At 46.1% G+C, this 26830-nt stretch overlaps 2 protein-coding genes across 2 annotated transcripts in view; both read left to right on the plus strand.

Moving 5' to 3' along the window:
- Window positions 1-9253: 9253 nt before the first annotated feature.
- On the plus strand, window positions 9254-17782 carry LOC135456673 (C-type lectin domain family 5 member A-like). Its single transcript, XM_064730690.1, has 7 exons — window positions 9254-9452; window positions 11476-11550; window positions 12097-12183; window positions 14038-14235; window positions 15136-15278; window positions 15949-16058; window positions 16614-17782. The coding sequence occupies exons 1-7, from the start codon at window positions 9371-9373 to the stop codon at window positions 16753-16755; spliced, it is 837 nt and encodes a 278-aa protein (XP_064586760.1). The 5' UTR covers window positions 9254-9370; the 3' UTR covers window positions 16756-17782.
- A 1245-nt stretch (window positions 17783-19027) lies between these two features.
- The window catches only part of LOC135456253 (C-type lectin domain family 5 member A-like), an 11597-nt gene continuing 3794 nt past the window's right edge, over window positions 19028-26830 (plus strand). Inside the window, exons 1-5 of the mRNA XM_064730009.1 lie at window positions 19028-19144; window positions 20564-20665; window positions 21955-22074; window positions 24857-24946; window positions 26554-26646. Coding sequence (XP_064586079.1) covers window positions 19063-19144; window positions 20564-20665; window positions 21955-22074; window positions 24857-24946; window positions 26554-26646 — 487 coding nt within the window. The 5' untranslated portion in view covers window positions 19028-19062. The remainder of the gene's footprint in view (window positions 19145-20563; window positions 20666-21954; window positions 22075-24856; window positions 24947-26553; window positions 26647-26830) is intronic.

Below are 26830 nucleotides of genomic sequence, written 5' to 3' on the forward strand. Positions count from 1 at the left end.
TTCACTGTAGCTGCCATGAATTTGCTGTCTTTCCTTCCTTGCTGACCTGCTGTTCTGATTTAATTCCTGCAGCCTTCGTGGCAATCTCCATCTTCAAACTCTTTCCTAATAAGGGCTCTTGTGGATAACTGTTGGATTTTTTTCAGAGATGACAAAAATAAATAGAAATTACTTGGCAGAAATATCTAGCCCTGAGATATCATCACTGCTTTCACATTCCTCTGCAGAAAGAAGTCAGTCCATCAGACACAGGTAGCATCCTCATCCCTGTGCCATTTGAAAGAAGATAATGAGAAAATTCTCTGTGTAAGAGGGCAACCTACAAAATGCTGAGAAGAATCCTCTGACTCATGCTCAGCTGGAGCCACCCTCAGATTTTCCATGACGCAGTCTCACAGAGGAAAGAAGCAATGATAATTTCCTTTCTTGAAAAGCCCAATCCATGCATCATAATTAGTTTCTCTATGTATTGCCATTTTTTAACCACATTTGCCAAGAAAATGAGGTGGCTGCTTTCTTGTCCATCTCTGCACATTGGCCTGTCTGTCTGGTCTAGTGGAAGGTGTCCCTGTCCATGGCAGGAGGGTTGAAATGAGATGATCTTTAAGGTCCCCTCCAACCCAAACCATTCTATGATTTTATGATTCTATCTTCCAGTTGTTGGGCATTTTTACAGCACAGATAAGTGATTTGGGGTGTGAGGTTGGGAGGGGTATCACAATATGGAGAAGTTCTAGGAAGCCACATCACTAAGTTGAAGATAACGTGCAGGGGCCAGCACGGTTGCAGCAGTGGGTATTTACAGGATGTCAGATACAGATCTTCAGATAACCGAGCTGTGAGGACACAAAGGCTCAGTGACCAACTGTTAGAACACTTCTGTCTCTGAAACCTCATTACAAAACTGTTTGTAAATAACAGCCTTTTTGGAACTGAGTGCTTTCTGCATAGTTGCACTTCAACCACTGCTTCTGGGAGGGTAAAACTGCAGTACATCAAATGCACAGCCATTGCAGAGCCCACATCAGTGGCCTTCAAAAGCAGACTCTCCTGATTGCTCCTGATCTACTGTGCAAGGATTTACCAGCAGGCATCAATTTCTGCAGCTCTGGGTGTGCCTGTGTCCTTCTGTTTGCTATGTGAGACAAGTAAAGCAAATTTATCAACCTGGGAACTGCTCATCTTTGACCCTCCCTGTGCTTCCAGTGCTCTGAGTTTTCAGGTGACAAGTCTGTTCAGAAAATGGCTGTGTAGACACTGTTTACATTTGTTCCAAAATGCCTTTAGCCATCACATGGGATGCCCCTGCCTTTAGCAGTATTTTTTAAAGCTTGAAAAGGGAAAGGGGGAAAAAAGAACTGCAATCCTACAATTCCTCATTCTGTAAATATCCCTCACATGCTGATGTATCTGTCCCTGCTAACCCACTTAGCAAATTACTTATTATAAAGAGAATCTCCACCTCTCTATCCTCAGGTTTTTTGGGCATCCAGGATTTTCAGCCTATGAAGAAGGAAAGGGCTTTTCACAGTTGCAGAGGGACAACTCCTGGAACAGGAGGATTTGTGCAACACAGCTACGGATAAACAAGCCCAGAGCAGTGAAAGAGCTGAGAAATTACATTAAGTAAAGGTGAAGTCCTTTCACAAGGCAGCTTGTGAAAAAATTTCCCTTATTCCACCCCCTTTCCTTCAGGATTGCATGTGTTATTCAACAAGGAGCTTTACAGCTCCTCTGCTGCTTCCATATGATCCATAGGATTTGGAAGAAGTAGCCCTGCAGATGTATGGCAAAAGGTGAGTCAGCTTGGCACCATCTTCCACAAGGGCTATAGCTTTTTGAAATATAGATAATCTGGGATAGATTCATGGAAAAGAGGGCTGTCAAAGAAGTGAGTAGTGGAATGTAAGGATATTTTTTAGTCTAGTTACAATAGTTTCAAGTTACCACTCTGTTAAAAACCTATTTGGGTATCAGCCTTCAGACGTTTTTAAACCAAATTTCTTTTTAAGTTGAATTTTTGGTTAAAATTTGTCCAGAAAGAACAGAGGTATTAAATAACCTCATCAGAATGCAAATACTGTGAAATGATACTCACATTGCTTCAGCTGGCTCTATATAACAGTATTCTGCTGCTTCCTGCACTGCAAAAGGGAGCTGCTGAGCTGGGGAGATGTGGGGTGGAAGTTGGCTGTGAGTCAGGGATGTGTGTGCTGCCAGCAAAGGATTTCAGCAGTGGAACAATCAGGGCTGTTTTGAGAGTATTGGGTATAGCATTTTCCTTCTTCTTCACCTTCTGAGTTTGTTGCATGTCATCCTAATCCCCAGAGAGAAAACTCAGTGGAACTTCACTGCTTTCCTCTCCTGTCTGTCTCTGTCTTTTGCCTGAGGCAGATACTCAGAGGTGCCACTGCATCCTGTAGTTCTGACTCTCTTTCTTTTCACACTTGGCTCCTGTAGGAGCATTTAGTTTTCTACAGGAAGCAGATTTTATCTTCCTCCCTCTTCTCAGGTCATCTATAATTTAAAAATCTTCCTTGGCATTCTGCTCACTGCCAATCTGTGGTATCTTCCTGCACATCTCTCCCACGCCCCTCAGCAGTGCCATGCAAACACCACCACATCCTGTTCCACCCAAGAGACCATGCAACTCCAATCCTTGTCACACAGCCAAACCACTTCTCCTTGTAATTCCGGGAGAGTTGCACATTCCAGCAGTGTTTCAGTTGCATCCTCTAATCTCACACTCTTCTCCATGTGAGGAAAGGATTTTCTGCCTAAAAGTGGAGAACCAGCCGCAGTGAAAATTTCTCCCATGGGCAGCACTGCAAGATGCAAATTCCCTTGCCTTTTTCCCTCCCCACTTCATAATTATTTCTCTCTTTGGTTCATCTCTCAGAGGGGCCAAAGTCTCTCAGTTTTGATATCCCTGTGCTGTCCTGACCTCCAAATACTCAATTTGCATTACTGTATCCCTCAGCCCTCGTTTCCTCAAAAAACAGTGTCTTGGGCCTCTCTGGAGCAGACAGTATAAAAAGTGTCAGCATTTTATTAGAGAACTGAAATAAGAAGACATAAATATACTTCAGGACTATACAGTCCTGTCTAAAGCAGGACTGTCAACAACATGACCTGAGATTCAAGCAATCTGTATGCAGTTTGATCTCTTTAAACCCTGTGCCTGAGGATCAGATCAGGTAATTCTCCTTCTCTGTTGTTCATTGTTTTTCTAACATTTGCCCCAGAAAAATAATACAAATGGCTTTTCTACATTTTCTCTGAAAGTTAATAGGAATAAACTACCATGTCCTGCAGAATCCATAGATCTGGGATAAGTTTTGTAGTGGGTTATGCAGCTGGGCAAATTGGAGATGACGGACAAGGCACTTCCTGGGAGAACTGGTCAGAAACCTGCTGAGGTTATTGTTTTTGTGTCATTAGCCTGAAAGGTCTCAGGCAGCACAAGAGATGATGCACTTTTCTCCAGTGACTCACTCTCACCAAGGTATAGCACTTGGAGCAGAGGCATTTTTCCTATTCTACTCTTCCAGATTGCTATCACAGGAGCCCTTTCCATGTGCCACAACAGCTCCCTCTGATAAGCCATGGCATTAAGGCTTAGCTTTTTCCCTACAAATTTGTCTGTAACCATCCCACAAGAGTGGCACAATCAAAATTCATTTTAGAATCTGCAGTGGCAAGACAAGTTCATCAGAAGTGTCCCTTTTCCTTGGTGAGAAGAGCCAACATTCACCCACCCTGAGCAGTACTGGGTAGGAGGTAAAGACTTGACTGCCTTGTTTTGGGTCTGTAGGACAAAACAGCTGTTAAAAATGTTTAAAGATGTATATGAGATGGCCTAGTACAGTTTCACTCAGGCAGGGTGCCAGGGCATGTTATATAAAGTGTTGATCTTTCCTACATTTTAAATTGAATATAGAACAGTTGGGTTCCAGCCCTCCTTCCTGGCAACAGGCCCAGCCTTGAGCACTTCCATGTAATCTGGGCTTTTCCTAGCTGCCCAAGGTATCAGCAAGACTCAGAGACTGCAGAGATGATGGTGATGCTCTTCTCAGGAATCAAAAGAATGCTCTTCCTCTTGTTCCTCCCATGCTTTTGTTCTGGCCAGCTTGCATTTCCACTGCTGCATTTCCCTGCCTTCCTGGATCCTTCCAGCAAGTTCTGCCTCTGCTGGGACCATGAGGAACAAGAGCTGATGGGGCTGAGCTGCACATCCACACTGGCTGGGTGGCATAGGAGCTGATGGGGCTGAGCTGCACATCCACACTGGCTGGGTGGCATGTGGATTCAGCCTTCATGGAGAGCTGCCTGGATCTGACATTGTGCCAGGAGGTGCCTTCTGAAATGGCAGCATCTGCTTCTCCGTAAGATGAACAGATTCCCTCTTCATCCCCCTTTGCCAAGGGTCATGCTCCAAGTATGTTGGACAAAAGGTATATTGAAAGGCTAAGAGAATTGGGAATCTTCAGCCTGGAAAGGGAATTGGGGTTGTTCAGCCTGGAGAAGAGAAGGCTTTGGGGTGACCTCATTGTGCCCTTCCAGAGCCTGAAGGGAGCCCACAGGAAAGATGGAGAGAGACTCTGGACATGGGCCTGGAGTGACAGGACAAGGGAGAATGGCTTCACACTGACAGAGAGCAGGTTTAGATGGGTATGAGGAAGAAATTGTTCCCTGTGAGGGTGCTGAGGCCCTGGCACACTGAGATATGTCAGGCATAGGATAGGACATCCTTAGGAATTCTTGTTTTTTCCACTGTCAGGCAACCACTAAGTATTGATGTCTGATATTAAAGCGGCTGGAGTTTAGAGGGGGAAAAATGCCACCAAGGCTGCTAAATAAAAACCAGACTGTTTTGTTTTCTGTTAAATATAAAAGAGAAACCGACAGCTTAATTTTATCCAGATACAGAGAGAAAGAGTTTATACCAGTTCCAGTGGTTTTACTTTGTTCAGCTGTTTTCAGTTCCTCTTTCACACAACAATAAAATATATGTTGCACAAAATATGTCACAATGTTTGTCTAAAAATGGGTAAACTTTGGAGGGAATGAGGTAGCCAGCCTTCCTTATGGTCATGAGCTGGTTGCAAAATGATTCTTGTTAAAACCACTTTTTAAATCTTTCTTGAATTGTGACCCAGACAGGGACCTTTTGGCTGTGAATTACGGCAGGAGAAAAATAGAAGAAACACTTGTTCATATTTGTTTAATAATGATTTTTAAAAAGTGATTTGGTGTAAACCCAAAGCATTTAATTTCTCCTAAAAGAACATCCTGAAAGGAAAAATTGAAATGTTTGATTTCAAAATTGTTAAACATTCCATTATTTTCAGAAAATATATTTAATGTTAACAATGATTTTTTTCCTCCTTGGTAGCAGAAACTCTTTGTTTATATTAGAAAATAATTTTGATCCCAAAAAAGTTACAGGTTTTTTTCAAATCTTTTACATATAGAAAATATATCCCAATTATTATAGGTCTGGATACAGTAAGCAAGCACATTAAATCCAGAAAAATCCACATTTGCTCAGCTGTCAAGCACATCCACTGAACCCAAGGAACACATAGCTTGAGGGAAAGACATCCTAGTTACTGTAAATGGAATTTTAGTGAGGTTTTCTATTTGAAATCTTCCTTCTCAGCCTCTCTCTCTCACATGCTTGGTTTTTGTTTTAAGTTTCCTTTTTACTACAACCAAATAAAAGTCATTATCTGGAATTGTCAAGTGGTGAAAACCAGCCCAGAAGGCTTGCTTTCACAAAGGAGAGTTGTTTTTCCAAGTGTTTACTGCTTTCTTTGTTCATAATGTATATTACATTTTAAATATTTTATCTGTTTCAGAATAGATGATTTGCAGATTACTTATCTTTGAATTTGGATCTTGTAATGAAATCTTTACCAGATCTGTTTTCTTGATGAGATACAGAGATACATAGGACTCAACTGACCCCAGAAAATTCTTCACTTCTCACCTGAGGCTGCACAATGTAAGTATTGGACAAGAGCCTGGTATGTTAAAAATGTCTCTTTCTTCTGTCTTTCTTGGTCATGGCCACACTGAGTTTGGGATTGCAGAGGCCAAAAGATGGACATGACTCATCTTGGAAAAATGGGAATAGAGCTGGCAAGAGTAGGAGTGGAGTGGAAGTGTGAGGGCTTCTCTGTTAAGAAAATGCTGTCAAATGTTGCCCATGCCCTTAGCTAGTGTTTAGGAAGCCAAATTCATTAGGTGCTAAGGAATTGCAGCAGAATAATTAACACAGACCTCATTATTAACACAGACATGCAGAGCCATTGTCCCACCCATACAGACCCACAGGAAAATATCTTTAAATTACTGAAGGTATTTACCCATCATAGTTTTGTGGGAAATAAACAATCCCACAGAGAAAAGATAAGTATACATTTAAATGCTGAAAAGTGTAGCTCAGAAATAAAATACAAACTGCCCAGCTATCTCCAGTATTAAGTTATGCAGCATCTCAGTATCATATAAAAGGATTCACAAGGGGAGCTGGATCCCTGTTTTAACTTCTCCCCCATGGTATTTGCACCATCCTTGTCAAATGGAGTTCAAAAGCATCAACTCAGTGGGGTATTGCACCTTCCTTCTTCAAGCAGCACCAGCCCACACAGTCAGCGCTCCCTCAAGATGCAGCAGAACCTGCTGATGAGCGTAGGCAATATTCCACAGGAAAGAGGGGAACTATTTTTATGGCAAAATTTGTGGGATTGATGCTATCATGTGCTTCTCACTCTAGAAAACCAGCAATAAAAAACAAAAAAGTTGATTTAACTCAATGGATGTTTCCTACACTCAGTCCATGTTACAACTGTCAAATTAGCAATGCCATTCCCTAATAAAAAGGAAAATTCTGAATGAAAAACGGAATTGAGACTTGGTGGAGCTGAAAAATTACAGAATACTTAGGGTTGCCCTGAGAAGCTGTGGCTGTCCCATGCCTGGAAGTGTCCAAGGCTGGGTTGGACAGGGCTTGGAGCAACCTGGAAGGGGCACCCCCATGGCAGGGGTTTGGAATAAGATGATCTTTAAGGTTCTCTCCAACCCATTCCACCTTTGTGGGGATGTGGAATGGCTTCCCAACTTAGTTGTGACAGTAGGCCATTTTTTATACTCTTAAACAAACGAACTGACATTAATAATTTCTAGTTTCATTTCAGTATTGGATTTCCTCCAAAGGCTTGTCAAGGGCTCAAGTGGGAACCAAGGGAATTGTCTTTGATTGTGTACACCCCTAACTCCTTAGTTTCTGGATGTGGAAAGGTAAACACATATTTTGCCAATAAACAAACACATACAATTAATTTAACAATATTTCATTAATGAAATGTTATGTTATGTTATTATATTAATGTCATTTATTAACAATAGCTCATTAATGATTGAATATATATATATATAACATTTGGTTGGAAGGTTCATCTAGAGGCAACTTTGGCTCAGAGCCTGTTGTTCAGGCCTCAGTCAGGGTCTGTTGTTTAGGTCTCATTATTTCAGCCTGCCACAGAATTTCTAGACACGTCTCCCTGTCAGGTCTGAGGGCCACTGCAAACCTTCATTTAACTGCAGTACAAACTTCTGAGTCATCAACCACCACAGAAACCGCTTCACTTCCTCTTCTTTCTCTCACACATTTGGTGTTTGCTTGGATTCTCTGGGCCTGTGATTATGGGACATGAGGCACAGAATACCAGAACACATCTCTGGCTCTTTGAAGAAGCCTCTGCCATGACCACTGGCACCAGAGAGTGTTCCAGATCTGATGGCCCTGAGAGCATATATCCATAAGAGAAAATTGTCTTTCTATTGAAGAAATAGGTTCAATCAGAATTGGTATTTATTTTTTTTAAAAACCACTCAACTTTTTCCTATAATTTGTTTTGAATGAGAAAAGCAACGTGTTATGTTTTTATAAAGACAGGAATACAGCAATCATAGAATCACAGAATGGTTTGGGTTGGAAGGGACCTTAAGGTCGTCTCATTTCACCTTCTCTGTCATGGGCAGGGACACCTTCCACTATCCCAGCTTGCTCAGAGTCCCGTCCAACCTGACCTTGGACACTTCCAGGCATGGGGCAGCCACACTTCTTTGGGGATCTGTGCCAGGGTCTTACCACCCTCACAGAGAAGAATTTCTTTCTAATATCCCATTTAAACCCACTCTCTGTCAGTGTGAACCCATTCCCCCTTGTCCTGTCACTCCAGGCCCTTGTCAAGAGTCTCTCTCCATCTTTTTTGTAGCTCCCTTCAGGCACTGCAAGGCCACAGTGAGGGCACCCCAAAGCCTTCTCCTCTCCAGGCTGAACAATCTCATTCTCTCAGACTTTCCTCACGGCAGAGGTTCTCCAGCTTCTCAGTGCTTTATTTGCCTCTCTCCAACAGTTCCATGTCCTTCCTGTGCTGGGACTCCTGAGAGAAAAGAGGCCACCCCTCAGACCCCTTTTCTCCAAACTGGACAAACCAAGGAAACCTCAGCTGCTCCGCACAGGACATTCCTTCCAACACTTCCACCAGCTTTCTTTCCTTCCTGTGAGCCTCCATTCAAGGACCTTCACGTTGTTCTTAAACTCTAAGGGCCCTGGGCTGGTTTTGGCTGGGATAGAGTTCACTTCCCTCATAGTAACTGGTATGACTATATTTTGGACTTGTGCTGGAACAGTGTTGAGACCACAGGGATGCTTTAGTTCTTGCTGAGCAGAGATTAAACAGAGTGAGAGACCTTTTTTTGTCATCCCACCCCACCACTGAGGGGGCTGGGAGTGCACAAGGAATTGAGAGGGGACACAGCTGACCCCAACTGCCCAGAGGGATATTACAAACCTAGAAAGCCAAGGAATAGTTTTGTTTAGGCTGCACTATTCCAGTTGCTGCCTTAAGCATCTTTTGTGCTTCCCAAAACAGGCTGGACCAATCCCTCTTTCTGACCCCATTTTGCCTCCAGAATTCCCTTTCAGAGAAGCAGACAATGTCTGTGAGCTACACAGAGCCCGCAGAGCTCAGGACACAGCAGAGCAAAATGTTTTGTGTGTGGGTTGGTGAAGCTTTGAGAACACAAGATACTTCCAATCCAGAACCACTTCCCAACACACGTGACCTCAGGGAGGCCATGAACTTCTATTTCCTCGTGTTACTGACATAAAACCATGTGCCATCAAAAGATAAAGTAGAAATAGACTTCTCTTTTCATTAGAAGTTGAGGTGTGACCGGAAGAGTCAAGAACTTCCTGCTGAAGGCTTGAGAGGGGGGGGAGCTCTGAGTCGTGCCCAGCTCAGAGTGTCACTGTCACAACAGCCGAGGGAGGGAAAAAGGAGAAGCGGGAACAAGAATGGCAGAAAATGTCCTTTATGCTGACCTGAACTTGTCTGAATCAACCAGACCCAGAATCCTGACAGTCCCTGATGACCCAGGTAGGTCCAGTGCTGGGCACTGAGCTTTCTTTGCATTCTCCACTCCCCCTCCCACCTCTGTTGAGAGAGTTCCTTGCAGCACCGAAGCCCCAAAGAGCCCAAGGGAAACATGACGGCCAGGGCTGGAAAACTGCAGGTGGAGTGTCCAGAGAGGGTTGTTGATATTTACAAAGGCAAGTTGTTGGAAGATCTATTTTTCTCTTGCTAAGGTGCAAGTGTCAGGCAGTGTCTCTGAGGTGAGATTGAGAGTAGTTTTTATCCATTTTTGAGAGCATTCCAGAGCTGAACATCCATTGCTGCTGGCCCTGGCCTCTTGTCCCCCAGCAGACTGAGATTGCTGCAGCAAACTGCTCAGGATGGAGTGGCTGCTGTTGCTGGTGCTCACAGCAGTCTCCTGCACAGCTGCTCCTGCTCCCTGAGCACAGCAGGCACTGCCTGGGGGCTTCTGCTCCTGCTCTGGCTGTGCCAACTGCTTGTTGAATGCACCAGTGTGAAAAAATGTTTCATGGACAGCTTTAGTCTGATTTGGGATCAAACACTTTGCAAAATTCTAACCAAGGATTTATCTTTCTTTAATGAGTTTAAAATGGTTGCATGTATGTTTGCACTGGTTTTGCAATATCTGCCATAAAAGTACATCCTATAAATTAACAGACTTCCTGCTGTGTGTCTCTGTATTTCATTTTCATTTTTCTTCCCTTTTTTTCTAACCCTGCTTTCACTCTGGCAGAAATTATTTCTTCAAACAAATCCATTGTTTGTCTTTTGCACAAAGTGTGACCCCTCTGCATGTCTTTTTGGATGTGTGGACTTACTAACACCCCAGGGAATAGGGTTTTACCACCCCTTTCAATGGATCAATTCAGAGTTCAATTGACCACAGTAGATGCCACCTGATAACAAGTTCCATTTTCCTTAGAATTTAAGCCATGTATTCCTATTCAGAATTGTGATAGATTTCTAGTAACATCTGGATGCTTCTCTGCTTGTGCCTTTCACGGAAACCCCTACCAACTCTTCTATGTGTTCACTGAAATGATGGACGAGATTTCCCAGATATTGTGTCCATCTTCTAAAAAGAGCTCAAATCCCTGACTTCCATCTTAGCCCTGTACAGTGATAGAATGCAGGGGGCTCAGTGTTGCATATCATGATGACTTGGAGAGTTTTATAACACTGCAATGTCCTATTTTTTACTTTTTACCCACTTTTGATCTCCCTCTGACCTTTATTTCCTCTCCATATGTTTTCTTCTCTGCTGTTCTGTATTTATTACCTGCAGATGATGGAATAGATTTCATTACTCTCCCTGTTATCCGGGTTATTTAGATAAACACTCAAACCCCTCCAAGTTCAGCACAATCTGCAGTTTTCAGGCTTTGATGTTTTAGTCATTCTCACCATTCCTGTCAGGATGAACAACCTTGGGCCACCCTTGGCACTTTCCTCCCCTTTTGTCAAGATTGACAATGTGAGTGTGTGCCCCTGTGCCCTCTGGTATTGTCTGCCTTGAAAAGAAATCAGTTCTGTTCCTGCATCTAGCAAGGGCTCCAAGGGTGAAAGAGTCATCATGAAACATGGAATCAGAATATCCTGAGCTGAAAGGGACCCACAAGGCTCATCCAGTCCAACTCCTGGCCCTGCACAGATACCCCAATAATCCCACCCTGTGCATCCCTGAGAGTGTTTTCCAAATGCTGCTTGAGCTCTGGCAGCCTTGGGGCTGTGACCATTCCCTGTGGAGCCTGTTCAGTGCCCCAGCACCCTCTGGAGGAAGAATCTTTCCCTGATATCCATGCTGACCCTGTTCTGACACAGCTCCAGCTGTTCCCTTGGGTCCTGTCCCTGGTCACACAGAGCACAGATCAGTGACAATAATGGAGAAAAATATAATTTGTGCATAGTTAACCACAGTCACATCAACCAGTTGCTGTCCTGTGTTCAGCATTTCTCACAATTTCAGTCATTTTTATTTAATTTAAATTGATTCTCAGCTCTCTTTGTGCTCTGTTCTGGTTCCCAGGCTCAGGCTGTACCTATGCAGAAGTGAAAGTGAAAGCCCAAGACACAAATGCTGCAACAAGCTGCAAATCATCAGGTGAGTTTAGCTGTGTGATAAAGTGATGGGAATTTAAACAAGAAGAGCAGAGGGGCTGATGCCCCAAACATGCAGTGACACCAAACCATGAGGAGGCAGGAGGATACAATTGTCTGCTTTCCACACTCAGGGCAGGGACAGCTGAGGAGTTGCATCCTGTGCCCCTGAACACTTGTTGGCTTTCCTGGCAAAGGAATAGAAGGATGTGATGGGGCACACCCAGACCCCCTGAGCCCAGGCTCCTGTCCCCAGCAGCAGGGAAAGTGAACAAAGGAGAGGAGGAAGCAGAGGGAGGGCATTGACTGCAAGGCCTCTCCTCCTTTGCCCCTCTACTCAATCCCATGGCAGGTTGAGATCTGTTCAGTTCCCTGAGCACAGGGCTCCAGAGCCAGTGGGGAAGCACCAGGACATTGAGCCTGTCTCCAGCCTGCAGATCTGGAAGGCCCCAAATTCCCAGTGGGAGCCTGAAAAGGCACCTTGGAATGCAGGGCAAAGGGGCTTCTGTCCAGCTGTTCCCCTAATCTTTATTTTTCTGCCCCTCTCTAGGTAAAAGCTGTTGTTCCAGAAAACGTGTTGCCATATTGGTGGTGATAATCCTCATACTGGTCCTGGCAGTATCTTTAATAATCACATGTAAGTTCTTTTGTTAGTGTCATAACAGCCATTTATTTGTGTCTCTCTCCCACTGACTGAGGTCCAGGCCATGACATACAAAGCCAGTAGGAACAGAAGTTTGGTTTGAAGGCAAAGGACAGCAGTTTTTAGCCAAGCATGGCAGTAAGAGAAAATGTGCAAGAGAATTGAGTGGTTTTGAAAGTTGAAAATTCCAACAGATAAAAAAGCCAAAATCCCAATGAAAAACTGACAATATTCAAATGATGAAGAATTAATTATATAAATGTTTTGAAGAAACAAGGTGAGATTTTGTAATGCCTACCAGTAATACAATTGCTAACTGTGAGAATCCCACAAGGTGATGAGGTTGTATCATGAGACCAAGATGTCCATAACACCAAAAATCTTAAAATAATTAGGAATTCAAGTTCATTTGAAGGAGGCAAGTAAATCACATCTTAAAGGAGTTTCCTGAAGATCATAACATATTTTGAGCTACATAAAAAGATAAATTATATTTTGTAGAAAAAAAATCTTACTTCCATCAGAAAAAAAAATAATAGAACCAATTGGTATTTCCTTTAAAAGTTTTCAAAGAACCATTTTAAAATTTCAGATGGTTTTGCTTGTTTCTTTCCGTCCTTTCATAGCTGAGAAAGCTTGAGAAGTTTCCACAACCAATCACTCTCAAGTCCCACAGTTTGCCACCTGCTCAGAGATGCACATGGGGAAGACTTTGATCCTTGGAACTTAAAAAACAGGGCTGGGGGAGGCAAGTCGTTCTTCTTTTTCTGGGCAAAGAGTCCAGGATTGATATCTGACAGTGCCCAGACATTTATAAATGTCAAACAGCAAAGGGTGGGGCAAATTAAAAACAAATAATGAACCAACAGAAAATAAAAGGTGTCATTAGCATTTAATACAGCTTTAATTTTAACATTGAAAGAGGAGTTCTTACACTTAGATCCAGTTAGTTTAGTTATCGTTCTTTTGTGAGGCTCAGTTCTGTCTCCGAACTGCTACAGACCTGAAAAAATACTCCCAAGTAACTTGAGATCTAGATCAAACCTGAGAAATGAAATCAAGGTAGCTTTTAAGTTCAAGAGCACACAGTTTCACTTTGCTCCAAATCAAAACTGGTGCATTTTGAGTTTATAAAAATGCAGGTGTTGAGTGGTGGGTGCTGCTGCCTATTATCTGTTCCCAACAAAGCTGTGCTGTAGAAAAGCAGGCTGGGTCAGCATTCAGACAACATGGCCAAACCCCACCCAACACTCACCGCAGCTGGCTCAGCCAGAGAGCCAAGAAAGGCTCTTTCTGCAATGTTTTATTCCAGTGAAGCATGAGGCTGAAGGGGACCAGTGAGAAAGAGAGGACCACAGCTTAAGAAGGGGAAGGTGTGGGGAGCAGAGCTGAGGGCAGGGCAAAGGGGATCAGTATCCAGGGGAGGGGATGTCAGCCAGGAGGGGACAGGGAAAGGGGAAACCAGGGGACATCCATGTGGGAGTCTGTCTTTTTCCATGGTAAGTAGTCAGCGCCATTGATAGGGCAGAGGACTTGGGAATTGACTGAGAGAGTTTATGGGATGCTACAAGTTTATGCTAAGTTTTAGTTTTGTATGAATTTTCCATAGGGTCTTCTTTTGCCAAATAAACTGTTATCAAGATATAACTTGTGTAAATGAACTCAAGTGTTGCCTTTAATTCAGTGGAACCCGACCATGTTATGATTTTTATAGTAGACCCATGAGCAAAGAGGCAGAGTTTGCATTCTGTGTTGGGTGACGGGGGCTCAGAGAGGTGCAGCAGAGCTCTGACAGTGTCTGGCACAGTAGTCATTCCTTGCAAGCAGAACTTGTGTTCTTATTTCCAGATGGTCCAAATGCAGGCAGCCAAAAGGGCTCAGAAACCACGTCCTCCAACAAACAAGAGGAACTAGCAACATTGTCCCATACCACCCAAAAGGACACAACAACATTGTCCTCCACCAACCAACAGGACCCAAAAACATTGTCCCCCACCAAGCAAGAGAACCCAACAACACTGTCCCTCATCCCTGAAAGGGCAACAGGTAGGCAATACTCTGTCTCTCCAAAGGGAGTTGCCAGAAGTTAGTTGGATTGATGGTTAAAGGGGACAGAAAAGGAACTCTCTCAGGATTTTGTTCAGAAGGAACACAAACAACCCCTCTGCCATGTCAGGAGTACAAACCTCACCCTGGGACACTCCCAGGATGAGCTCTGGAGCCCATGGAGGGTTTGCATTTGCAGCTCCTTTGGAAGCAGTGCAGGCTCAGCTCTGCATTCCTGTTCCCCAGGGAAGAGCTGATGCCTCTGTGCTGCCAGAGCAGAGCAGTGGGAGGCAGGGAAGGCACAGGAGGAACAATCCCTCAGGCACCCAGCCCTGCAGGGAGCAGGATGGACAATGTGCCTGTGCTGCTTTCCCAAGGCCCCTCCACTGCCAGCCTGTGACCTCAGAGCAATTCCAGGCTGCCCTTCAGGAGCTGCTGGATCCCCAACCAAAGTGTCTCCTGCAGGCCCTGTCTCCCTGAATCCCATCCCCTTTGCAGCTGCCCCTCCCTGCTCCTCCTGCTGCCCTGCCTGGCAATGCACACAAATGTTGGTGCTGCCAGTGGCACCTCTGCTGCCCAATTCTGCATCAGACAGACCAGACTGTGGGGATCTGGGAGCTGCTTTGTGCCCTAAGCATTTCTCTGTATGCCCTGAGCAAATCTGGGCAAGGCTGGATCATGTTTGCTGTGCTGCTGCTCCCAGTCTGGCTCCTGCCTGCTGATTCTGGGCTGCCATCAGCTCCAGAGGCTCTGGGGGATCCCTGGTGCTCTGCTGACAATGCTCAGCAGGAGCACACAGGCATTTCTGGGGCTGGAATGTCCTCTCTATCTCTCCATTGTTGTGGCATCCTTTGGTCAGTGTCAACATGGATTTTACACACCTCTTCTTCCCTTCTGCAGTCTGCCCCACAGCATGGAAGAAACATGGCAGAAAATGCTACTTCTTTTCTCCAGAGAGGAAAGCAATGGACTGGAATGCCTCCCGTGCAGAATGCACTGCCATGGGCTCAGACCTGGTGGTCATTGACAGCAGGGAAGAGCTGGTGAGATCCAACTCCTGGGGCAGCTGCTCGGGGGGCTGGAGCTGCCTGGCCAAGGGCTCAGCAGTGACACTTGTGCCAGCCCCTGTCCCATGGCCTTGGGCTCTGGGACCTGCTGCCAGCCATGCACAGCCCAGGCCTGGCAGTAGCAGCAAAGGCCTGCACAGGGAGAGGCCTCCTGGGCCTTGCAGTGCTGTCCCTGGAAGCTCCTGTGCCTGGTCCCATGGCAAGGAGCAAAGTCCCTGCCCAGCTGGCTGGGCTTTTCCAGGGATTTAGCACACAGGCCATGGAGCTTGAGCAGACACTTCTTTGGGAGAGCCATGGCTGGGACAAAACCTGAAAAGGCTTTGCCACCCCCATCCAAAGGGAAAAGTGTCCCCAGCTATCAAGTCACAACTCTTAACCTCCAAGTTGCACCTGTAATGGCCCCACAGATATATTCTTTTATTTGTTATTTATTGTTATTGTTATTGTTATTGTGATTGTTATTGTATATGTATTCATAAGGGGCCGGCAAAAGGGAGAAATGCAATCTCTGGAGCAGTGGGCAGAGGTGCTGTGGCTGGATGCACACTGCACTCTCCCTGTGCTGGCTGTTTAGCCCTGAGCCTTCTGTGCCTCTACTCAAGAAAATGTCATTGTCATGTGTTCCCATTGTTGGCTTCCTTTCCAGAGGTACCTGCTCTCACAATCAAGACATAACTACTACTTACTCGGTCTCACGCGCTCTCCAGAGGAGCGGAAGTGGAAGTGGATCAACAACGTGGAACATGACCCAGCCATGTGAGCTCCTTCCAGCAAGTCCCTGCCATGCAGTGTCTGGGAAGAGCAAAATGCCAAAGGCAGAGTAAAGAGCAGAGAGCCCAAGGGAGATCAGGGACTGTGCTGTGGGGGAAGCTGATTGCTGGAGGTGCAGGTGCTTCAGCACAAGCCTGGGCCAAGGCAAGGGAGCCTTGCAGGGCCAGGGAACACAGGGCTGTCCTGTAGGGATGGCAGGAGAGGACACAGCTGGAGTTCTGCTGGGTAAGGAAGGATCTGCCTGGATGCAGCTCCATGGGGAAAGGAAGGACACAGGAGGCAGGGACAAGAGAGAGAGGGGGATGTCAGCACCATTGGCTGGAGGGGATCAAAGCAGGGGAATGTTTCTGGATGGGAAAGCATTGCCCAGAACCTTTTGTGGAGATGTGGGAACAGCAGTGAGGAATGGGAGGGGGATTCCAGCAAGGCAGTTCCTATACCCAGTGGCAGTAACAGAGCTTAGCAGCCAGGCCAGGTGCCACTCTGCCTTTCACTGCATGTCAGGAATGGAACCAAATTTGACTTTTTTTCCCTATTCAGGTTCCGTATAATTGGATCTTACCGTGAGTATCTCTGCACAGTGATTGGATTTGGTGAAGTACACGCTGCACCTTGTGGTGGATACACAACAACACAAAATATGTGTGAAAAAGCTGCAACAATTTCCAACAGGCAACTGTAGGAGAGCTAAAGCCAACATGTGCAGGCTGATCTGTTCTGCCCAGCTTCCTGTAGGAACCATGGATGGGATGTGTCCCATTTCCCTTTAGCTGCACAGTCTCTGCTCCCAGGCTCTCCTGCAGCCTCTCCCCAGCCTCGGGGCTGAGCTCAGCCCAGCCTTTCCCTGCTGCTGCCTGAGCCTGGATGGATCCCCTCTGGAAGAGCTGGCCCTGGCACACAGGAGCACTCTGGCACTGTCTCATGCCAGGGGTAGCACTGCCAGGCAGGCACTGCCAGGGGACAGGAGTCCAGCCTGAGCACAGGGGTGATCCCAAAAACACATCCTGACTCATCTGCAAGTCCCATCCATCCCCAGCCCTGTGTTCCCAGCCCTGTCTGGGCACAAGGAGAGCCTTCCCCACCTGGCCACAGCCTGGCCTTGCCTGCAGCCACAAGGGAAGGGCAGCACAGATTTCTGCCTGGGATCCTGGAGGGAAGGGCAACCCCACTCCTCGCCAGGATGGACAGGAGAAAGTGAGGTCGAGGTGTGGATAAACCTTCCCCTATCCCAGACGCTTCCAAGAGCACACAGGATCCCAGAGCCTGTGAGGGGAATGGGAATCAGCCCAAGGGAAAGGATCCTACAGCAGCACAGCTCTGGGCATAAAATCAGCCCCAGTCCTGTGTGGGGAAGGGAAGGAATGTCAGATCTCAGATCTGCTGGGGAAGGGCACAGGAGGGAGGCCAGCAGAGAGCAGCAAGGCCTGGAGAACAGAGTCCCAAGAGAAGCTGAGCTGGACAGAAAACAGGACAATGAAATCCACAGTGACCTGTGAAGGAGCTGGCGAGGAGCATGAGAGTGACCCACAGGGAATGGCAACACAGTGCTCTGCCCTCTTTTCCTTGGAGATTGCTCACAGGTCAGAGCAGCTCTATGGATGTGCTCTGGGTCCCCCCAGAGAGCTGCCCTCAGGTGTCTGGGCTGACTGCTGGGCTCCTGTACAGTTCCTCTCCTCTCCATTGCATGGAATAAAACTTTTCTTTTCAAATCACAAAGCAGTGCTTGTGTGTGGGTGGGTGAAGCTTTGGGAACTCGAGACACTTCCAGTCCAGAACCACTTCCCAACACAGGCGACCTCAGGGAAACCATGAACTGTGGTGTTGTGAGGTTCCCAGGATGAGGTGAGGGTTGACAATTTGTCTCCACGTTCTCAGAAGGCTGATTTAGAATTTTCTTGGTTTGAAAAGACAGGAGTCTTGTAAGGAAGGCAGGAGCCTCCCCCGAAGTGGAGAAGGCAAACCCTCCCCACTCCACCCAACTTCTATAAATTTTAAATTAAGGGGCTCTCTGGCAAAAATATGGGAGCAGTAAATAACGGATCTTTTATAGGGAAAAAAAAGAATAAAAGGATAAAATAAAACAATGCAGTACACTAGATCAACAGTGACAGAGTCAGACCCCTACCTGACACCCTGCAGGTCAGGGTGTTGGTAGCAGACCAATTGGAAATGTGGCTGCAGTCCTCCTGAAGTGTCAGGTGGGGTTCTGCTGGAGCAGGGGTCCCTGTAGAGAAGAATGTATTCTTCCTCTGAAGAAAGAGGCAGCTGCTGTTCCTCTGGAGATTCCAGTGGAGAAATCCATCCTGGTGTATCAAAACCTCTGGATTATATCTGGGTAGCAATGCTTGGCTCCTCCTTCTGGGCGGGGTATCTCACCGTGGGATGTTACAGTTCTTATCAGTCATACACTGACATTCAATGCCTGTTATCGACAGATGTCCTCTCATGAGGGAGGAGTGATTGTGGTCACTCAGAGAGAGAGTCAAGGCAAACTGCTCACTTGACAAAAGACAATCTGCCATACAGACGGTAATTGAAAACGTCTTGTCTTGCAATCTTCAACAATAATTTTATTATATTATATTAAAAAAAAATTATATACTAAAACCATACTAAAGAAAGAGAAGGGAGACTTCAGAAGGCTTCACAAGTATGATAATGAAAGCTCGTGACTGACTCCACAGAGTCTGATTGTTTTCATTCTTTTCTGAGGCTTCTCAACTTCCCAGAAGAAATCCTGGGGAAGGGATTTTTCAGAAAACATCATGGAGACAATGAACTTGTATTTCCTCATGTTGCTGACACAAAACCATGAGCCTTCCAAAGATGAAATAGGAATAGACTTCTCTTCAATTAGACATTGAGGTGTGACCGGAAGAGTCAAGAACTTCCTGCTGAAGGTTGGAGAGGGGAGGGAGCTCTGAGTGTGGCCAGCCCAGAGTGTCACTGTCACAACAGCCGAGGCAGAAGAGAGCAGAGTGGAACCAGAATGGCAGAAAATGTCATTGACTCTGACCTGAACTTGCCTGAACCACCCAGAGCCAGGCTACACACCATCCCTGATGGCCAAGGTAGGTCCAGTGCTGGGCACTGAGCTTTCTTTGCATTCTCCACTCTCTCTCCCACATCTCTTGAGAGAGTTCCTTGCAGCACCAAAGCCCCAAAGAGCCCAAGGGAAACATGAGGGCCAGGGCTGCAAAACTGCAGGTGGAGTGTCCAGAGAGGGCTGTTGATATTTACAAAGGCAAGTTGTTGGGAGATCTATTTTTCTCTTGCTAAGGTGCAGGTGTGAGGCAGTGTCTCTGGGGTGAGATTGAGAGTCCTTTTTATCCATTTTGGAGAGCATTCCAGAGCTGAACATCCATTGCTGCTGGCCCTGGCCTGTTGTCCCCCAGCAGACTGAGACTGCTGCAGCAAACTGCTCAGGATGGAGTGGCTGCTGTTGCTGGTGCTCACAGCAGTCTCCTGCACAGCTGCTCCTGCTCCCTGAGCACAGCAGGCACTGCCTGGGGGCTTCTCCTCCTGCTCTGGCTGTGCCAACTGCTTGAATGCACCAGTGTGAAAAAATGTTTCATGGACAGCTTTAGTCTGATTTGGGATCAAAAAGTTCACAAAATTCCAACCAAGGATTTCTCTTTCTTTAATGAGTTTAAAATGGTTGCATGTATGTTTGCATTGGTTTTGCAACATCTGCCATAAAAATGCATACTAAAAATTAAGAGAATTCATGCTATGTGTCTCTCTATTTCATTTTCATTTTTCTGCCCTTTCTTTATAACCCTGCTTTCACACTGGCAGAAATTATTTCTTGCCATCCAATGCATTTTCTTTTGCACAAGGTATGAAGCCTCTACATTTCTTTTTAGATGTGTGGAGTTATTAATATCCCAGGAAATGGTTTTTCAACCTCTTTGACCGAGGGATTCACAGCGATCTCGACAGGAAACCACAATTGATGTCACCTGAATAAATGTTCACTTTCATTGTAATTTCAAGTTTTATGCATTTTCAATGACATTTTAATGTTTCTCTTGTGAATTTTGGAAAATATCTACCAACTCTTTTCTTATTTTGTGCACAAAGCTTCCCAGGTACTGATCTCTAGCTTTTAGTAAAGAGTGGCTTTGTACCTGGATCCCATTCTCTCAGAGCAGCCCTTTTGAGCTCCTCTTTACTGAGCCCCCTCTCCTTCAGGCAGCTCCCTCTCTCACCCACCCACCCTCTGTGTGTCCTTCTGCAGTCCAGGCCTTGGAGGACTCTCCTGCTTTTCCCCTCTCCTCAAAGCCATGGCAGGTTGGGATCTGTTCAGTTCCCTGAGCACAGGGCTCCAGAGCCAGTGGGGAAGCACCAGGACATTGAGCCTGGCTCCAGCCTGCCAACCTGGAATGCTCCAGAGTCCCAGTGGGAGCCTGAAAAGGCACCTTGGAATGCAGGGCAAAGGGGCTCTGTGCAGCTGCTCCCCACACCGTGATGTTTCTGCCCCTCTGTAGGTCAGAGCCATTGTTCCAGAGCACGAGCTGCTGCTCTGCTCGCTGTCCTGCTGGTGATCATCCTCCTGCTGGCCATAGCCCTGTATCTGACACTCAGCACGGGTAAGTCCTGCTGGAAATGGAACCCTGGCACGTAAATGGTGTCTGTCTGCCACTGCCTGATGTCCAGGCCATGGCATCCAAAGCCAGGAGGAATGGAAGTCTGCTGTGAAGGCAAAGGACAGCAGTTTTCAGCCACTCATGGCTGTGAGAGGAAATCTGTGAAAGAAATGCCAGGTGGTTTGAAAGTTTTAAAATCCAGGAGATAAAAAGACAAAACCCAATTGAGAAGTGACAAGGTTCAAACACTGCATGATTCATGATAGAAATGGTTTGAAGAAACAAGTCAAGATCAGATCATGCATGACCTTGATCTGATTGCAATCCTTGAGAATATTTTGAGATGATGATATTGCATCATGGCACCCAGATGTGACACCAAAACTCTTAAAATAATTAGGAATAAAAGCTCCTTTGAGAGAGACAGCAAAGTTACACCTTCAAGGTATTTTTGTCACGTTACTGAAATAAAAGCCTTGTGCTCAGTGTCTGCAGAGATATCACTGAGCTCATAACAATCTCTGAGCTACCTAGAAAGACACATTAATTCCATAGAACAGAAACATTCTGATCTCCATGAAAAATGAATAATTATTATAGCCATATGGCACTTCCTTTGAAAGTTTTCAAGGAATGAGTTTTAACTGTCAGATATTTCTCATTTTCTCTTTCCATAATTTGATCATTGAATAAGTCTGAAGGGTTTCCACAGCCAATCACACTCAAATCCCAGAGTCTCCCAACTACTCAGAGCTACCCATGGTGAAAAAATGCTAAAAACTTTCATGTATTTGGTGTAAAGCATAGGCTTCATTTGGGTAATTGCTTTTTGTTTTTCAATGCAAAGAGTTCAGGGAACTTAGCTGATAGTGCTCTGATGTGTATAAAATGTGCAATACCAGAGCAAGGACAAATTCAAAAGAAATAATAAACCAAGACAACAGAAGGAGGTGAAATTGGCTGCATTTAATGGAGCACAAAATCTGGACTTGCTGTGGTTTGTCTCTCATTGCTGTGGCTCCCTGTGTGCTGTGCCTCACATCCACCTCTGCTCTGGGAAGGGCTGGAGCAGTTCTGGGTCAGTTCTGGGCTTTGGCCCTTGGGAAGGGAACACCTTGGTGTGTGCTGCAGCTTTGAGGGCTGTTTGCCAGGAGTGAGCAAAGAGGCAGAGTTGGCATTTTGTGTTGTGTGATGGGGCAGCCAAAGAGGTCCAGCAGGGCTCTGACAGTGCCTGGCACAGGGGACAGTCATTGCAATAACAATTGTATTCTCATTTCTGCATGGTCCAGCAGCAGGCAGCCAACAGGACTCAACAGCACTGACCTCCAGCAGCCAAAATGTCTCAGCACCATTGTCCCCCAGCAGCCAAGAGGAATCAACAGAGTTACCCCCCAGCCATGAGGAGGCACCAGGTAGGCAACCCTCTGTCTTTCCAAAGGGAGTGTCCAGAAGCCCCTGTTGGATTGATGGTTGTCATGGTTTGAGCCTGGCACAGAGCCAGTGCCCCCCATGAAAATGCCCTCACCCTGGTGTCTGCTGTGAGATGTGACCAGGAATAAGCAAAACAGGCTTTAGCTTAAACATAAAGAACACTTTATTACCTAAACTACAGGAAAATAGGGAAAAACTATAAGGAAAAGAAAAAAAAAATTGAAAACCTTACAAAAACCACTTTCCTCCTCCCCACTACCTGACTTTCCCAATCCGATACATTCTCCCAAAACACCAACTGCCCAGCCTGGCACGACACTTTAGTATACTCAAACTTCAGTTCATGAAGAGGAAAGGAGTCCTTCTTGTTCCATAGGCTTCCCCTGGAAACACACTGAAACCTCGTGTGCTTCCCTGTCACTTCGGCCCCGCCCGGAAAAAGTCCTTTTGCCGCTTGTGACATCTTCCTTCCATGCCCAGTGCTCTCACCACTGACGCATGGACCAGAGCTGCTTTTAGGGTTGTCTTTCAAGGATGCCTTGTCTCACTCCAAAAAGGCACAGTCTCTGCTTTGGGACATCTGTCCCCCCCATATTTTTCCAACCCCCTGGGGCCGGGGGGTCCTCACGATGAACCCTCCTGGTTCTGAGCCACTGCTTCCCCCTAAGTGCAGTCTGTGTCACAGGAACAACTGAGTCCATGGCCACAAGAAAAGTCCAGCCAAAAGGCCACTCCAAATCATCTCTCCCCATTCAATCATCTCCACGTTCTTCGGGCCAGGTCCTTGTCTCATCTCATCTCTTATCTCCCTTCTTATTCAGCTTCGAGGAGGATTAGCATTTTTGCAAGGCCCCAATCATGAAAGAAAGGGGTTAAAACTTTCAGTCTGCGGCACTCCCACACACGCTGCCGCTCTGGCCGGGCACTCTTCCCCCCCCCTTCTCCTCCTGGGCCGGCTGCTATCACATTCGGTGTCGCCGGCTCTCTCTCTCTCTCTCTCTCCTGGGGGGGCGGGAATGGCTGCCCAAGGGCTGACTCTCTGGGATCTTTCCACCCTTCCATCCTCGAAAGCCTCCTCACCTCCCATCTCTGTCCAGGCCCAGGGCCTACCACGTGGCTGCCCCTCCCCCGCCCAGCAGCAGCGGTCTGGACGGGGGAGAGATCTGACCTCTTCGCCGCCATGTCCCAAGAGAGCCTGCCAGGGGCAGTGCCCTGCTTTTTAACCCCTGTGTATTCTCGGAGGTGTGTCCAAAGCCCACTGGCTACACCAGGTGCCAGTCTCAAACTCAAAACCTTCATTGGTTTGACCACAGCTTCCCAGAATTCCCACTTCTTCCTGGTCAAACCACCACATTGGTCAAACCACCACAATGGTTAAGGCAGACACAAAGGAACTCTGTCAGGATTTTGTTCAGAAGGAAAACCACAAAGTACAACAAAGTACTGACATTAATTCCATAACCCAGCAGAATGCACTTGAACTGATAGTAAATGTTATCTTTGTGTGGAGATAGAACCAAGGGGGCTCAGTGCTGGGCAGCAGGATGGGTTTGAGTGTTACAGAAATATGGAACATGCTATGTCTTATTTTGTGCCCACATCATTAACCTTTACACTTCTCCATGTGCATTCTTCCCTGCTGGCTTGCATTTATCCCATATCTCTGTCACACCTCCACATTTAGCATGATCTGCAGTTTTCAGGCTTCCACACTTTAACCATTGTCCCCATTTGTGAACTGAATGGGACATTCAGAGACCAGCAGGGAAAAGTGAACAACAGGAGATGAGGAAGAAGAGAAAGGGCATTGAAGATACTTTGCTGTCATAGTTTCACAAGCAATACTCTCACATTTCCCTCAGGGACTTCCTGGGCCTTCCCTCAGGGAATTCCTAATGCCAGAAGCTGTAGAGTCACCATCCCAGAGATATTCCAACCTGCCTGTGCTTGGTCCTGGACATCCTGCTCTGGCCAACCCCTGAGCAGGGGAGCTGGGCTCAGGGATGTGAAAAGGTCAATTCAAACCTAAACCATTTTGCTGGTGTGTGCTAGTACAGCAGAGCTGATGTTCCCAGAGATCCTCTAGAACTTTCTTCTTATTTTCTTAATATGAATTCACATCAGATCTGTTACCTCCCAGTGCCCATGTGGAAAGAGAGCTCTAAGAGTGGGATTAAAAACCAGCATTATCTGCCAGCAGTATCACTTGGGATGTGTTAGTACAGCCATGTTGTATTTAGGCCATACCTTTTACAGTCCTTGTGGCTCCTCACAAGGAACTGCCTTGAACTGAAAGATCTGCCCAGTTCTGACTCAGTCAATCCTGACACAAGGGATTGATTCATCTTCTCTGCCATGACCTTCTCTGCTGAATGTTTCCTGCAGAGCCAACCATCCTGCCTGGATCCCATTCTCTCAGAGCAGCCCGTTTGAGCTCCTCTTTACTGAGCCCCCTCTCCTTCAGGCAGCTCCCTCTGTCACCCACCCACCCTCTGTGTGTCCTTCTGCAATCCAGGCCTTGGAGGACTCTCCTGCTTTTCCCCTCTCCTCAAAGCCATGGCAGGTTGGGATCTGTTCAGTTCCCTGAGCACAGGGCTCCAGAGCCAGAGGGGAAGCACCAGGACATTGAGCCTGGCTCCAGCCTGCCAACCTGGAATGCTCCAGAGTCCCAGTGGGAGCCTGAAATGGCATCTTGGAATGCAGGGCAAAGGTGGATAATTCCAAGTGTTGCCATAATTTTTACTTGTTTCTGTCTGTCTCTAGGAAGAAGTTGTTGTTCCACAACACGAGTTGCTGTCCTGGTCACTGAGATAATCGTGCTCCTGCTCCTTGTTGTGTGTCAGATACTCCCATGTAAGTGCTATAAATGCAATAAGAGCAATTAATTTGTGTCTCTCTGCCACTGACTGAGGTGCAGGCCTTGACATCCAAGGCCAGCAGGAAGAGAAGTCTGGTGTGAAGGTAAAGGACAGCAGGTTTTAAACCAGCATGGCTGTAAGAGGAAATGTGTAAGAGAATCAAGAGGTTTGAAAGTTTAAAATTGCAACAGAAAAAAAAGAACAAACCTAATTGAAAACTGACAATGTTCAAACTGTGAAGAATTCATTATACAAATGTTTTGATGAAACAAAAGCAGATAATAACTACTGGCCTTTCCATTGTGATATATGAAAATATTTAAGGAGAAGATAACTTTTTATGACTTCAAGATATGACACCAAAATTCTTAAAAGAATTAAGAGTAAAAAGTCATTTGAAAAAGACAGCAAAGTTCAAAGTTACATCTTAAAGGCACTTGTTTTCACCTTATTCAAATAAAAGCCTTTTGCTCAATTTCTACATGCATATCCAATTTATAACAACACATTATCTTTTAGAAAAAGAAAACATCATCATCTCCATCTAGAAAAAAGAATCAGAGCCATGTGGTACTTCCTTTGAAAGTTTTCAAGGAATCATTTTTAAATTTCAGATGGTTTTGCTCATTACTTTCCATCCTTTGATAGTTGAGCAAACTGGAGACACTCCCACAATCCATCACAGATTCTGACTAAATCATGGAAATTAAGTTTAGAAACTCAATGACACCAAGGGCCTCACACAAAAACCTCTGCATGAAGCACCTCTGATACCAAATTACACAAAGAATCTTGGGAGACCAAAAAAATGTTCCCAGTGCAGCTTCAATGGGAGAGAATGGCAGCCAGTTCCCTTGGATCCGGGAGACAGGTTTGAAGAATGAATAATATCTGTTATTGAATTAATTTTTATAAGTCTAAATTGTTTCAGTGCTGGAAACTCAGTTTAATTACTGCCATGTAATTTCATCAGACAGGATGAAAATGCAAAGTGTTGGCATCAGGGATCCCAGATCCCTTCTAGGTCACAGGGCAGTGCTCTTTAAAGACCATCCAGCTCTGATGGATGGTGCCTCTGACTCACACCCAGACAAAATTCTGACTGCCAGAGCCCCCTCACTAACCCAGTTTGGCAGTTCTCCAGGAAATTCACTCTTCCCAAGCCACTGTTCCTTGGGATGGAAGCTGCTCTCCTGGGCCTGGCTGAAACCCTGCCTGCCCATGGCAAGTGGGGAATGAATTCCCTGCTTTGCTTGGCTGGCATGCAGGGTTGCTCTTCTTCTATAAAACCAGCTACAATTTTGCATATTAAGCACCTTCTGCACTTCCTGAAACAGGCTGGATCCATCTCCCTTTCCTGAATGACGGCTCTCCAGCTTTTCCATGTCCTCAATCCCATGGCAGGTTGGGATCTGTTCAGTTCCCTGAGCACAGGGCTCCAGAGCCAGTGGGGAAGCACCAGGACATTGAGCCTGGCTCCAGCCTGCAGATCTGGAATGCTCCAGAGTCCCAGTGGGAGCCTGAAAAGGCACCTTGGAATGCAGGGCAAAGGGGCTTCTGTCCAGCTCTTTCCCTGATCTTTATGTTTCTGTCCCTCTGTAGGTCAAAGCCATTGTTCCAGAACACAAGTGTCTGTCCTGGTTGTTGTCCTGGTTCCCATTGTAGTGGCCCTCACCCTGTCTTGGACGCTCCCATGTAAGTCCTGCTAGAAATGTAACACTGGCAATTAATTTGTGTCTCTCTGCCACTGCCTGATGTCCAGGCCATGACATCCAAAGCCAGGAGGAATGGAAGTCTGGTGTGAAAGCCAAGGACAACTGTTTTTAGCCTCCTATGGCTGTAGAAGGAAATCTGCAAAAAGCCAAGTTGTTTGAAGGTT

This window comes from Zonotrichia leucophrys, chromosome 1A (genome assembly GCF_028769735.1).
Source record: "Zonotrichia leucophrys gambelii isolate GWCS_2022_RI chromosome 1A, RI_Zleu_2.0, whole genome shotgun sequence".
Taxonomy (NCBI): Eukaryota; Metazoa; Chordata; class Aves; order Passeriformes; family Passerellidae; genus Zonotrichia; species Zonotrichia leucophrys.